Below are 15317 nucleotides of genomic sequence, written 5' to 3'. Positions count from 1 at the left end.
CTCCTAAATTAATCAGACCCCAGACCGTTAAGTTAATCATACCCCAGATTAGACCCATACAACAGACCTCTAAGTAAATTCAGACCCCAAACCAGACCCTAAATTAATCAATCCAATGTCTCCTAACTGTCTCCCAACTGTGAAAGTCAAGGGGAAAGAATGACCGAGCATACTGAATTTCAACATAGAAATGTTATGGCCTGCAAAACGGATCAGTCCCGTTTCCGTTATGCAGGGGAGTCCTCGCCTGCATAACGGAAACAGGGCGGATCTGTTTTGCAGCCCATAGACTTCTATTATGACGGAATGAATAACTGAATGCCTCTAAAGGCATTCCGTTGTGCATTCCGTCATAGAATTGCGTCATGGTCCGTGGTAACGGAATCCATTACGCAATTCTGCTTTTACCAGTAAACGAAGCGTGAACGAATTTCATAACCTGAAATTCGCTCATCTCTAATCATAGCCTATGGGTGATGTATCCAGCACAGCCTCAGATGCCATACCGTGGCATCCATCACCCATAAGCTGCCATATAAAAAAAAATTATTCGTTTACTGTCTATATTTTTTACTTGACTCCATGGGATAGAATAGCGTAGTCTACCATGTCCTTCCACCCTCGTTTTTAGACTAGGTTCACACTTGCGGAAACCAACAGCGTCTGATGGACTTTATTGACCACGCTTGGGTGTGTTGGGTTTCCCTTATGGTACCCATCATTTTACCAAACTACTATATATAGCAAAGCACGCTGCACCATTTGGCCTACCATGTTAACAGAACCTCCAGCACAGGTGTATGCCAGTCAGATGCAGGCCAAATGGACACTCTTTTGACCTCCTTCTGACCTACAAACACATTTAGCTTGTATGTCTGAAGTTTTTCCTGCATACACGCTGAATGTTGCTCAAATACACAGTGTGGACTTACCCTTACTGTGCTGCAGTGGTGACATGGCTGACTACCCACATGACCCTTGCAGCCAGTCACCGGCCTCACAGGAACACCCCTGACGTCAGTGATTGGCTGCAAAAAGGCTTGAATTGGAGCTCAAGCATTTCATGGACACTTGTGTGGAATAAACCAGCCTTCCGTGTCCTCTATATTGGAGATCATCGAAATCTGATGAGTGGGAGTCCGGCTGCCGGCAGTCCCTTCCATCACCAGAGCGTTGCAGCCTCTACTTAGACCAATGACAACACATTAATCGGTCACATGACCTAGGCGCAGCTCAGTCCTGTTGAAATAAATGCGCCTGAGCAGCAATACCAAGCATGGACGGTGCTGTGCTTGGAGGCCACAGAGCTCACCAACCTCCTCGAAGTACCGATCACATACTGATTAGTGTTGAGCGAATCGAATTCCCAAAGTAGACTTCGATCCGAATTTCAGGGAAAATTTAATTTGCCGCAAAGCCGAATTTCCTTGTGCTTCATGGTGGCGAATTTTTCCTGAAATGGTGTAAAAAAATAAATAAAAATCATACTTACCTCATCCATTTGCTTGTGACGAGCCGGCTGCCGCCACCTTGATTAAAGGTCTCGCAAAAAATCCTGTGCACGGAGATGTATGACATCACCCCGCCAGCCGACATGATGGCGTCATCACGGGCAGGGTGAAATTTATCGCTAGATCTTCAGTCAAGATGACGGCGGCCGGCCCGTCGCGAGCAAATGGATGAGGTAAGTATGATTCAATTTATTTTTCTTTTAATTTGGCACTCTAATACTGTCAGATGCCGCGATCGGCTATGAATGCGGGATACAATGATAGGGAGAGGCGCAATCGCCGCTCCCTCTCATTGCACCCACTGCTTACAAAGAAATGCCCTTTGGGATGAAATAATTCGTCACAAAGCAAATTTTTTTGTAAAATTCTATGAAGCAGTCAAATCAAAATTTTTGAATACTTCACTCATCTCTAATACTGATGATCTATCCTATAGAGGACCCAGAGAACCCCGTTAACTTCCAATGAAGACTGTGTGCTGTTGCCTTTTCCATTAGCTCTATTTGCTCTACATTGTGAAAAACTGCGCAGACGAAGAGCTGAACATTTGGATGGAGTCCAGATCCTGTCACTGTATTCTCTATAATGAAACTACGTACGACAGATGTCGCAGATTCGGATGACTATGTTTCATGGATGGCTTCTGACAAACAGCATCTTCTACTATGACATAACCAACACTTAGACACTCAGCAAGTAGCACCTATCTTCATATGCAGTGACGGTGTGCACTGGCGAATGCCTTCGAGCTAACATCCGCCGTTCCTTGCATCTCTCACGACATGGTAAATCTGCTTCTTGAATATAGAACGCTCTGCAAATCCTGTCTTAATTCTGAGATCAAAGCAAGGGATCAGTTGCAAATTCTATAATCTCCCGAGCTTGCAATGTTTCTGAGCCACACAATGCGCAACGTGCCTGGCAGGTCAGTTGAACATACCACCAGCGGAAACTGCATAATCCGCCTAAGTACCAGAAAATCTAGAAATCTGTGTTGGCGTGATGACTAATCACACTGCATAATCCGGGGGATACTGTGACAACTCCCTAAATCCCCTGCCGCCTAATGGCCATCGTTTACCGTTGTCGGCAATTATGTATTGGGATTTAAATGGCTTCATAGATTCGTAAAGGAAAATTAATAAAAGGTGAGGTGTTCAGGGTAGTAATCCGTCGCTGACAGTCACTCTCCTCCATCGTTCTATTTGTGCTGAGTTCAGTCTCAGATCTCAAAGTTACGAAGGTCACATAGGACACAGAGAATGTGACTGAGATAAGCCTTAAGAGTTCTTGGTAGCTGTCTCCCTGTTACTGATAGCTGCCTCGCTTCCCGGCCTGGACTGTGTAGAATACAAGGTTACAAGGGGTTCTACAAAGAATACCTATGGTTACTCATTGGTATGGGGCCAAGGAGGTGCAGGGGCACAGGGCTGAGGAAGGTGCCACTCCATAGTAAGAACCTGGGTCATTTGGTGCCACCCCCTTCTCCTACTTCTGTCCAATATCTGCAGGGTTGAATGCACTGATATAGGTGCCACATGGATGCTATGGGGCCCATGGAGATTGCTTTAGTTCCTCCATGTTCTCTACTCTTAGGGAGAATCAAGAGTGGCGGCCGGGTCGGTGTTACAAGGAAAGGATCCGTTTTTCATATAGAAGTTTTCTATTGATCCTGTTTAGGACTGATTGTGACACTTTTAGCATGGAGATGGTTTGTAGTCTCTGGCATCTACCACACCTTCTTGTAATGTGTGTGGATGGTTTGTAGTCTGGGGCGCCTACCAAATATTTGAGAGTTTTGCATGTTTAGAAGGAGCTCCGGAACTACTACTCCTATTATCATCATTGTTGCCATTGGGGAAAAGACTGCACTGTGAATTGCCTTGGAACTGTGCCTTGACATCTCCTACAGTCTGCCTGGTTACTGACTCCAGCACCATTCACCGGCTACCACATCTACACCTCCTGCTTTGCACCCATCCAATACCCATAACACCAAGGGCACCCCAACTACTATTAAGCTGGAGCCCCAACATTAGCGTGTGCCCTTAGAGAAGAAAAGGTACGCCCTCCTATTACTGCCTTAGCCCTAGGGAGTATCAGTGTGAGGATTGCCACTGTGGATAAGTATTGCAGTCAGAGTCACTACCACTCCCATCCTCCACTCTGCTCCTCTGGGGTTTGTGGCATCTGAACTCTGGGAGGTAGGAACACTAATCACGAGCCACAGTCTGGAAAAAAGGTGTAAAGTAGAACTGGCTTAGTTGCCCATAGCAACCAATCAGATTCCACCTTTAATTTTGGACAGTTCCTTTGGAAAATCAATGACAGAATCTGATTGGTTGCTATCGGCAATTAAGCCAGTTCTACTTTACACCAGTTCGATAAATGACCCCCTAAGTTTTTTTTTTGTTTTTGTGGAGTTCCAAAAAAATAATGAGGTAACAAATCATGTAATACAGCGAACCTGTTATTTATGGTGTTCAGTAAATGACAAATGAAAATGACGCAGTTGTTTTTTTGTCGTACACATTAAAGAGGTTTTCTGAGATTTTCTTACTGATGTCCTATCGTCTGATTGGGTCATCAGCATCTGATCGGTGGGGGTCCGACACCCGGGAGTCCCGCCGATCAGCTGTTTGAGAAGGCATGGGCACTGTAAAAAAGTTATGGCTGTTATATGAATGCGGGAAGGCAAAAACAAAAAGTTCTTCCTTACAAGCACAGCACCCAAATGTCCATCAGTAAAAGGATAAAATTACAAACAGTTGCCTCTCTCCTTTTTAGGTTATGTTCACGTGGTGTTTTTTGGTTTCATTTTTGCAATAAAAAAAACACTAAAATACGATTTATTTAACTTACTCATATTGTGCGTCGCTGACATATTCTGCAGCGCTTTGCATGCATTAGCATCACTTGGTGTCTCCAATCTTCCCTATCACTATGTCTTTGGAGTGTGGGAGGAAACCAGAGAACTCAGAGGAAAGCCACACAAACACGGGGAGAACATACAAACTTCATGAAGATGTTGTCCTTGGTCAGATTCGAACCCAGGACCCCAGCGGTGCAAGGCACCAGCGCTAACCACTGAGCAACCATGCATTAAAAATCATGACAAAAACATCACTGGCGCCATAATCGGCTTACAGAATATTGGGTGAAAGAGGTTGATGCTTAGAGAAGTTTCCAAGACTTTGATAATGATGGCCTAGGCCACCAGGACAGGCAGCCAATATCATATTGTTGGGAGTCTGACACCATTCACCCCCGCCGATCAGCTGCTACCTTGTAGCTACCACAGCTTTGTCTATTGTGTAGTGAATAGGAGCATCACTGCTGCAATTACCAGCTCCGTCCACTGCACAACGGATGGAGCTGTGGAGTTCTGGTGCCAACTTCCGGAGTTACTGCAGAACAGCTGATCAGCAGGAGCGCAGGGGGTCACACCTCCGACAATCTGATATTGATTTCCTGTCCTGAGCATACCATCAATATCAAAATCCTAGACAACCCCTTTAAGGCAGCCCACTGTGACTCTAGTGCCCATATTTACTAAACTTAGTGCGCCCATTTCTGGTGTGGTTTGTGCCACGTTTCATTAATTATGAATGACCGCCACGCTCACCTATTTTCTCTGCTCGAAGGTGGGCAGGGTTTATTGGAATCATATATTGTGCCAATTTTATTATTGCCCTCAAAATAGTCTCCAAATATAATCCAACGAAGGTGTAAAAAGAGAAAAGTCTCTAGCTTCTATTAGAAAGTTCCAAATCTATCAAACGGCATGCACCACTGCCATAAATTTGGCAGGCCTTGAGACTGCCGTCATGCTGTCTAAATATCACACAGCATTAGTAAATGTAGGCCATGGAGGCCAGACACCTACAACACAACAATTGTCCCTCAACTTTAATCCAACTTCTTTCATTGCTCACATCACATGCTACAAGCATGGACAGAAGAGAAAATGGCGGACCATGGGACCTCAACTATTTCTGTCTCTGGCCTGGCGGGTCTTGAAATATCTCTATACACTGTGTACGTGTCTTGTATGTATAAAAGGTCAGCTACAAAATGACAGGAGCTTTCAGCAAGGTGGCTTCAATCAGCGAGGACGGAGAACACTCCGGTGACACTGCTGATACAGGGCGACTCATGGTAACACGGGCGAGATATGTGCTACCTGCCGTCGGGCAAGTAAAACTGGGCTTGGCAAGAGAATTGCCTGGCATAGACTTCAAATCTATACAAAAACCCACCAGGATCATAGGGTCAAACAACAAGGCACTGGCAGCTCTGCTATATATATCCCAGCTGATATGTCCTGTCAAGTGAGGTCTGCTGCCTAGAAGGTGACAGGACTGTGTGACAACAGGAGAGAGTGTCGGGGGGTGGAGCACCAAGGGTTTCTCCTTATCTTACTTTTTTAAGGGGGGTCTGTTAGAATCCAGCAGCCTCATACCAGTCTCCACCACGGACTGGATTAGTTCTTCTGCAACTTGCAAACTTCTTGTTGGACTTTTTTGTCTTCTGCAGGCTGAGCCAGGATGCCTGAGCCTGTTAAGAAAACAGGTACATGGGACATGTGGGGAGGTGACAACATGCCCTGGGGGGAAGCATGTAGAAGTAACGCATGAGATATTATGCATGGGAGATCATGGCATCTTGGCATTTGAGGATGCAAATTTAATAGGACACATTGGTCTGGACTGTCTTAGGATGAGTGACCTTCCTATGACATTCAGTGTTAACAGGCATGCCTGGGCTTAGAATCTTCTCATCTGCCTTGCACGTATACATGTACAGTATCTATATATGTTGACTGGGTTACAATTAGCATGGTCTAAGAAGCATCAGTGTGATCACTAATCTCTGCAATGGTTGACTTCTAGATGGGTGAAAGGAGCACTGAGTGCAATTTTCATAAGAATTTATGAGGGTGTCCGGCAAATAGAATCAGACATATCATAAAAATTAGATTGGTGACTGGGGATCTGGCAACTGGGGATCCTCAAATCTTGAGTTTTCAATGGGGAGGTGGCACCACTGAAAACATGGAACAAGACCGCCATGTTCTACACAGATCTCACAGGTCTGATTGACATGTTGTGGTCTTTTGTTGGAGAGGAACCCTTTTGAAGATCTATCGAAAAATCTTTCTCTATTGGCATGGACTTATTAGAGGACAAATATGAGAGTCGGTGATGGAAATTGTTGGGTTTTGTTTGGTTATTGTCACTTTTACAATAATGCACGCAGACGTACTGTCCTTCTACTTTGCCAAGTGCTGCACCAAATAACAGTGCCCTGTAGAGCACATCATGGATTTGTATTTAAAAAAAAATGCCCCCCACTGTAGAAAAGCGGCTACTTTCTTGTGATGGACCAGCTATTGTTGAGACTTCCATCAAGGGTTCTGATATTTTAGATAACAAGAATCCTGGAACCCCGATGGAAACCAAATAGACATCGTTGTTAATGGGGGTCCCTCACCATTATTAGTTGGGACTTGTTCAATAACTGATCCATCATGGTTATGAACACAAGCTGGGATTCTTGTGACCCTGTTTTGGGGACACTTTTACTGTTTTTGCAAAGAGATATCTTGATTTTAAAGTTGCCCATGTAGATTAAAAAATATTTTATTTTTAATCCCTGTCCTCCAAGAAATTGCAAACCTATTTTGGACTTGAATTTGCTGCCTTCTGCTGCCTTGATTCATCCATTGATTCAGGTTGCATAGACAGTTTTTTATGGACAATTTTTGAGGAAATTGTGTAATCTGGTTGAGAATTATTTGAGAAATATGCTTCTAATAGATTTATTCAGTGTATATTAGGCTCTGCGTATACGGCCATATTACAGCTCAGAGCAGGAGCTGAGGACAGGTATGGATTCAATCTTTGGAAGATGTGGATGGGATCCTGTCCTTGTCATTTAATGTGTAGCTCATGAACAGAGCTGGCATTGAACCATATGCACTGAGCCTTCAGCTTAAAAATTTTCCCAAGTATTTTGGCTTAAGTGCAGCTGACATCGGTCTGGGCCCCCAGGTATTAAGTGTTATGATAGTCATCTATGGTATGATCATTAAAGCGGTTTTCCAATCTCAAACAGCATATTGCTACTATATGTAATTACTTTACGATTGTTGAGTCCGATATCTGGGTCCCCCACTGACCCCAAGAATAAAGGACCACAGTGCTGATTCATCTACTGAGCTGTGATTACTTGGGTAATTTCCATGTGCCGAGTCTTTATGATCTCGACCTACAGAAGGTTTAGCATTTGCTCACTCTGGACCCCTAGGCAATAAAATCTGGGGCCCTGAATGTCCTTATGGTAAACCTGACTGATAGCCCATAGAACTTGGGTCCTCACCCTAATGCCCGGATAGGTCAGCCTTGACTTGGCTTATAGAGGCCACAAACTCATAATTTTTATTTTTATTGATACCTTTGGAGGAGAATATGGTGACCCACAGAGACATCATTTATTTGAGAGCGCTGTTAAAACGGTTAACCAAGACCTCACAGAGTGGCCGACTCGCGGTGGCGATGATATTTACCTGGTCCCGGCCGCTGGGTTCAGTCTCCACTGCTCCACGTATGGCTCGTCATCTCCCTGCTGCGCTGAAATCAACATTCTGTTTACCAGGGAGGAGGTGGACGTGACCTCTGCAGGCAATCGCTGGCTGCTGCGGTGACCTCCTTCCCATGCGTCACAACAAATGGTCATGCGATACAAGGGGAGCAAAGTCACCGCTGCGGCCACAAATTGGCTGCAGCAGTCATGTGCCCCCCCATCAACAGGATGTTGATTTCAGCACAGCAGGGAGGAGAAGAGTCGGCGGTGAAGCCATGGAGACTGAACCCAGCGGCAGGGTAAGTATGAACACCACCGCGAGTTGGCCACTCTGGGAGGCAATTTTTAGTCTTGGATAACCCCTTTAATTCCATGGTGCTGTACACCTAAGAGAGGGTATACAGTACATAAATAATCAGAGATGCCCGTCTGATTAGAGATCGCCTTGGCGTGTGCCAGACGGGCTCAAATAATTTTGTACAAAAAGTATTTGCAAAGCATCTCTAAGTTATTAGCATAGCATTGGCAATATAATATACCTTTGTACTTTATTTGGTTTGTAGAGTGCTGTTGCACTATGTGTTTAGTACATAAATAATATAAAATAGCATAAAGTACAATCTACAAGGGAAAGGGGAAGGACACAGTAGGGGAGGCAGATGATGGCAGCTGAAGTGTCTATGAGTCATTAATACATAGACTGCCATACAGGGCCCTTGCATGTGGCAGTGCCGTATGCATTGACCCATAATTGGAAGTCAGGCTAGTTAGCAAGATCATATTACACTTCAGATATGCCAAATGCAGGGGTGAGACTGTGACTTCTCCAATTTACAGTGGTTGTCAAATTGTCACCCTCAGAAGATGGACTAGTGTAGTCCAGCAATATCAGGAAACTATTCAATAAACTCCTCTGCAAAAGTTAACACTTGCAACCAGAGACTACTAGGAGAACCATGTATTTTGGGTGGAATTATCCTTTAATCTCATATGTAGGTGCCTCTAGTAGCCACAATACAGTATATACTTGAGTATCATTTGCAGCGTTTTTTTTTTTTTTTTTGCCCAGGCATTACCTAGAGATACTGTACATACAGTTGTGAAGAGAAAGTCTCCGAACCTTATGGAATTATCTATATACGTCTATATGATCTCAACTTCATCTTGGTTTAATTAACTAAGGTCATCAATGAAGAAAGTTAGCGAAACCCTAAGTAGCTCCCCTCTTTTTTCTAGCCATGACTTCAACAAAAGTCTCTGTGTGCCTGCTGGACAAACCTGTGAATAATTCTGTATAAAATCAAGATTGTGTGGACAATCTTCATGTCAAGCAGGAGAATATCTCCAGATCTGAGGTCTGGACTTGACCAATGTAATATTGTTCCATATATCCAACCTCTGGTGAGGACACCCGCATCCTTTTACTCCTCATAGTCTTCCTATGTTGAGCGTTGACGTGTAGGACTGTCTTCTCCACTAGTGCTATGGAATGACCAAAAGGCACAATTTTTTAGCGAGCTGTAGTTGTAACCTCTTGTCATATGGAAGTCTCATGGTCATAGGCATTAACATGTGCAACAGCAGCCTTGATTCAGTCCTTCATTTAACCATTCTACAGCATACCCTCTCTAGGAAGCCTGGTCCTAAAGAGATATTTGCAAGGGTTTCACATTTTCCATCTAAGGTCTTGATTATTGTAACCAATGAGCAAAGTTTTGCAAATTTTGGGCGGTTTAGAACCCGGTTTGCTATTTTTCCAAAAAGTGGTCAGAGCAGGGCAGGGAGTGGGCAAGTGTCTCTTAATAATTGTGGTGCATCTGACACTAATGTTAATAAATGTCCCCCATAGGATACGGCCACATGGGTAGAAATCGTGTGTTGAAAATCCACTGCATAGTTTGCTGCAGGCATTAAAGTCCAGTTACAATCCAATTTCAATGAAGATTTTGCTGCAGATTTGCCACGAATGGTGAAATCCATAGTGGAAATAAGCAGCATTTTTAATTGACAATCTGCAAATTTTAAAAATTCTGCACTGTCATGTTAATTTCCATGTGGATTCTGATTATTCATGCAGCTCATGGATAAAATTTTCTTAAATCTGATCTGATCCACCTTTCTGCTACTGCCAAACACTGCAATTCCATGTCAGGAAATCCTCAGTGTACATGCCCCATGTAAAAGTACCTGGAGCTGGGTGGAGGGAAGTGGTAGTTGTGACACTGATAGGAGTGGTAGTGGTTCGCAGTGGCTATCCTCACTTCAACGCTCCCTGGGTTGAATGGAGAGCGTACGCGTTCTTCCCTTGGGGCACACCCTGAACCTTTTGGGGGCTCGTGCCCGGTGTTAGGTGGGGTGCTTGATGCTAGGTAGATGCGTGCAATGTAGGAGGGCAGCTGTTTGGTTGCAATATAGTCTCTCTTTACTGAATAGATAATGGGTGTAGTAGTTCATATAGCAGCAATAGGCACAGTTCAGAAGTATGTTACATAGTAGGCTTCTCACAATAGTTGTGTATAGGCAGTAGCAATAAATGTTTATGGCAGTAAAGTCTTATTGCCATAAACGTGAGGTACTTTACTGTCTGAATCCAGCACGGCCTTGATAGTTGTAAACATTCTTTCAATCTCTTTCCTCTTCCCCTCAAGGGTATTCTCTCAGTTAACTGTTCAGGCTCAGTAATGGTGTTTCCCGGATAAGGCGTCTACATGTAGGTCTTGACTCTAGCTCTGCACAACTAAGACTTCTCTCTAACCAGGGGGAAGGACCAGCCCATCACTCTGGAAACTAGGCTAGCACTTCCAGTGTTAACTTTTGTTGTCCATACGCAACCCTTTGGGGTACACAGTGCATAAAGAGATAACAGTTTTTAGCATTAAATCACAACATTTAACTCTTGAAAAAAAACTAACTTTTAGCAGTGATTCGCTGGGTCAATGCATACAGTATATACAAAAAAAAATTGGAAATCACAAAAAGATCCTATGTACAACACTCAATTAAATTTTCTGTCTGAAAATAATGTAAACTGAAAATATGTATACTGTGAGTAGCAGTGGGGCATGTATAGAAGAGACGATGCCTCAAAACAAATATCAAAAAAGCCCCCAATTATGATGGTTGGGTTTTATCACCAAGAATAGAAGACCCTAGTGTTTTTTCTGGTTTATGCCCCTTTCAAGACTTTTGAGCTTGTTCCCCACCCCTAGTCTAACCATTGCTAACAATGAGGTTCCTCTGTAGAGGGGGGTCCTGCACAGGTTCTCACCATCCAATAGGAATGAGAATAGGACCCACCACAACGGAGTCCCCTCTCTCTAAGGGCCCTAATGGATCCACATGCTCTGCCTACATGGTTTGTATGCCTTTGCGTATTAGACCCTGAAACTATTTATTCTATTATCTACTGCATAATATGGGTGGGTTTATACTGCACATGGAGACCTCAAGATATGATGGCCAACGTTGATGGATCTTAACTTGTACAACAAAACGAAGATGATCACACTTGCTACAAGCCCTAGCGGAGCAGAGCAAGAGATTATTTAATGGCTTTGGCTGTAACAGTAGTTCACAGTTGCAGTCCTCACACTGATGCTCCCTAGGGCTGAACAGTGGGAGGATGGTGGTTGGGGCACCTATGGTATTGTGGGTTTGGTGAAAGTGCAAGGCAAGAGATGTAGATGGATTGGAAAATGGTGATGGAGTCAGTAATCAGACCAGTTGCAGAAAATAGATAAGTCTGTCTTTACTAAAGTGCCGAATCTAGTACATCCAATGGTATCAAACACAGTTCCAGACAATTCACAGTGCAAATATTCCCAAATAGCGTTGTATGGCTATAAGCAAGGATTGAGGTTGTAGTACTCCTTTCCTCTATCTTTCCATAGTCTCTCTCTGCAGAATCTAAGGCTGGCAATAAGGTTCTTGAAAAACTTCTCTGTAATTCCCAGCTGAGGGGTACAGAATTAAGATACAGCTGGACTTGTGTCAAAGTGGGAAAGGGTGTATTAGCAAAGTCCCTCTCACTGCAGTAAAGTTTCAGCATTAAACAGCGAATATCTTACTGACCCGACTCCAGTGCTCGGCCATGCAGATTCTGGACCTTCTTGATTCTTTCTTTCTGGAGTACTGGAGAGTAGAAATTGCTTTCTTTCTGTAGGTCTCTCAGAGGTTGCGATTCTCTGGGACATAGGCCTAGTACTCTGAGGAGTGAGCACATGTAGCTTCCCTCCAGGGGCGTAGCTAAAGGCTCATGTGCCCTGGTGCAAGAGTTTAGCTTGGGCCCCCCATCCCTCATTGCTTTGTGGCCAGGGAAGCACATTGCCTTCCTGCTGCCTGAGGCAAAAATTCAAACTGCACCCCCTCATGCCAAATTCTTGACCTAACACCTTCCCTCCAGCCAGAGGTGTAACTTGACCAGCATGCACCTTCAATAAAACAGGTGTCTTCTCATGTGGTACAAGGGTCTTTGGGGCCCCTCAGGCTCCTGGGCCCGGTAGCGACTGCTACCTCTGCACCCCCTATAGCTACGCCCCTGCTTCCCTCACTTCCTCAGCTAACACACTACATTGCCCTAGACTGAACTAGGGGTGGACCTAAGTCCCTCTCCCAGCTTCCTACAGGGGTAGTCAGGATTGTTATCCCTGACTGATCCATACAAAACTATAAGGATGCCATAAAATACATTAGATAACGTTACACAGCAATAACAATTTGCAAGGGGTACCGCACCAAAGGATCCCCCAAATCTCTCTCTGAACTGTAGTGTTCCCTGTATGGTTTTGCAGTATTACTCCACTACTTTTGCTCACTTTTACGCACAGCTTTTACCAAGAAGCCAAAATCTTCAGAGGTTGTGGTCGGAGATTCCATTACCTTTGAGGCTGAGGTAGAGAAAGATGGTCTTAGGGTGAGGTGGCAGAGAAATAACGTAGACATCGCCGCTAGTGACAAGTACATCATCAAAGCCGATGGCAAAAGCCACTCCTTGACCATCAACAAGGCTAGCGCCGAGGATGAAGTCGTCTACGCCATTATTGCTGGGGCCGCAAAGGTGAAGTTTGAACTCAAAGTAAAGGAACCAGGTAGGAACTAAACAGCCTACATCCATTCATTCAACATATATTACAACTAGTGTTACATATAATAAGTATTGGTTGTTTGCAATGTCCACTCTTTTGGTATATTACTATGTTATATAATAACCAGATCCACATCTACCATATAGGAGAATTAGATTTATTTTATTTTTTATTTCTTATGTTTTAGGTACAATAGTTGCTATTTTTTTTCTTCCTAACCACCGTATTTTCACTGTGTAAACATTGTGGCACAATTACTAATTTGGAGCATATTCACACACAGAACCTAAGCAACTTAATGTCACAATATGCACTTTGGTTGAGCGCACCTCTGTCTCCTGTGCCAGTCTCTAATAAGGCTACTTTCACACTTGCATTTTTGCCTGATCAGCAAAAACACTTCCGTTACTGATAATACAACCGGCTGCATCCGTGATGAGCGGATCTGGTTGTATCATCTTTAAAATAGCCATGGCGAATCAGTTTCTAAAACTATTGTAAGTCAAAGGGTGCTGGATCTGTTTTCTATTGTGTCTGAGAAAATGGATCCGGCACCATTGACTTGCATTGTGTGTCCGTTTTGCTCCGTATCCCATGCCGGACGGTTTGCTCTCCAGTATGGGAACGCAACCAAACAGAACGGAATGCAGCATTTTGGAGCATTCTGTTCTGTTCAGTTCAGTTTTGTCCCCGTTGACAATGAATGGGGACAAAACGGAAGCGTTTTTCTCCGGTATTGAGATCCTCTGCCGGATTTCAATACCAGAAAGACACAGATGTGAAAGTAGCCTAAGAAAGAAGACGTACCAACAACCACTGAGATGCTACACACGTGTAACATGCTAACTGCAGGCCATGGAGAAGGCAGTCAGTGCGGAAGCGTGGGTTTATGGGACCATGCTTCACCATGAGGATGGCACTGTTGGGACTTAGTGGGTAGTTGGCATTATGAGAGCTTTCATGAGACTGGAACTCTGGGAACTACAATGACTACTATCAGTATTGATTGGAGTACATGACGCAGATGTTTAAAAGGTGCGCCGTAGTATTCAAGGGTAAGACTTACAGCTACATGCTTGGCATGGCATGTTGGGAGCTTCTCAAATGCCAGCTCCTTTTTACCCATCTCTATGTAGCCCGGTAATCCATGCATTAGTAATATACTGACATAGTGAACCAGACGTTAAGAAAGTAAGATGATAGGGGAGGGTCAAGAAAACAGACAACCCCTTTAAGAGGGTCATAAGGTGGAGGTCAACTTGTGTTTCCTAACAGAAACTGAAGACATCAACCCAAAAAGTTGCTTGCACCATCAGAATCTTGAAGTTCCCCTTTTTGCACAATATTCCTTTTACTTTCTGTGCTATTAATACGTATACCAGCTTAGAAACCCTTCTGGAAATCTGCAGACTATTGCTCTCTTCCATCTTCCTCTTCCTTTGCCGACACCAAAGATATATTTTACACAGCAGCTCGTGTTGAGGTATAACCGAGAAATGGAACATTTTTAACTCCATCTTCTTGGGCCTGCTTCGTGAACTCTAAACCTGTAAATCATGACTTATAGGATTTAGGTTCTTGGCGTTTCCCTTTTTAACTGCAATCCTATCCCGAGACGGATCATAAAAAAAGGAGCATTTTAGATGGTGTGTTTATGACCCTCGCCCGTCTTAAGCTCCTGTGCAGCTGTCAGGGAGGCATAGGATGACTTATCTCATATGTCTTCATCCGGAGTAATGTGTATGGCATCGCTTGCCGCTAAACAATTAGTAGGGGAGGCAGAATGAACAAAACTGACTTCTTCTTCAAGGGTCGGAAATAATTTTCAGGCTTTGGAAGCGCTCAAGTTACCGTACATGGTATTTCCATGATTGGTACTTACTTGCTAGAGGAAACGCTCATTTTTCCTGACAGTTCTACTATTTTGGGCAATTTCGATCAGATATAAGAAAAAATCCTACATCTGTTGCCTTTTTCCATATTGTTCCCCATTAGACTCCATTTAACTTTAACTGGAAGTTTCTATATCCAGGTTAAAAGTAGTGTATTGGCCACATTTTGTTAAAGAGGACCCGTCCTCCTCTCCTGACATGTCTGTTTTAGTAACTACTTGCATTCCCCATGTAATAACAATTCT

At 43.8% G+C, this 15317-nt stretch overlaps 1 protein-coding gene across 2 annotated transcripts in view; it reads left to right on the top strand.

Moving 5' to 3' along the window:
• Window positions 1-5933: 5933 nt before the first annotated feature.
• MYBPC3 (myosin binding protein C3) overlaps window positions 5934-15317 on the top strand; it is a 96391-nt gene continuing 87007 nt past the window's right edge. For both annotated transcript variants that reach the window (XM_040409207.1, XM_040409206.1), the window contains exons 1-3: window positions 5934-6083; window positions 12923-13183; window positions 13572-13575. In XM_040409207.1, coding sequence (XP_040265141.1) covers window positions 6059-6083; window positions 12923-13183; window positions 13572-13575 — 290 coding nt within the window. In that variant the 5' untranslated portion in view covers window positions 5934-6058. The remainder of the gene's footprint in view (window positions 6084-12922; window positions 13184-13571; window positions 13576-15317) is intronic.

Source organism: Bufo bufo, chromosome 10, assembly GCF_905171765.1.
Source record: "Bufo bufo chromosome 10, aBufBuf1.1, whole genome shotgun sequence".
NCBI classification, from domain to species: Eukaryota; Metazoa; Chordata; class Amphibia; order Anura; family Bufonidae; genus Bufo; species Bufo bufo.
The sequence above is the reverse complement of the archived record's forward strand: the minus strand, read 5'-3'. Positions and strand labels throughout refer to the sequence as shown.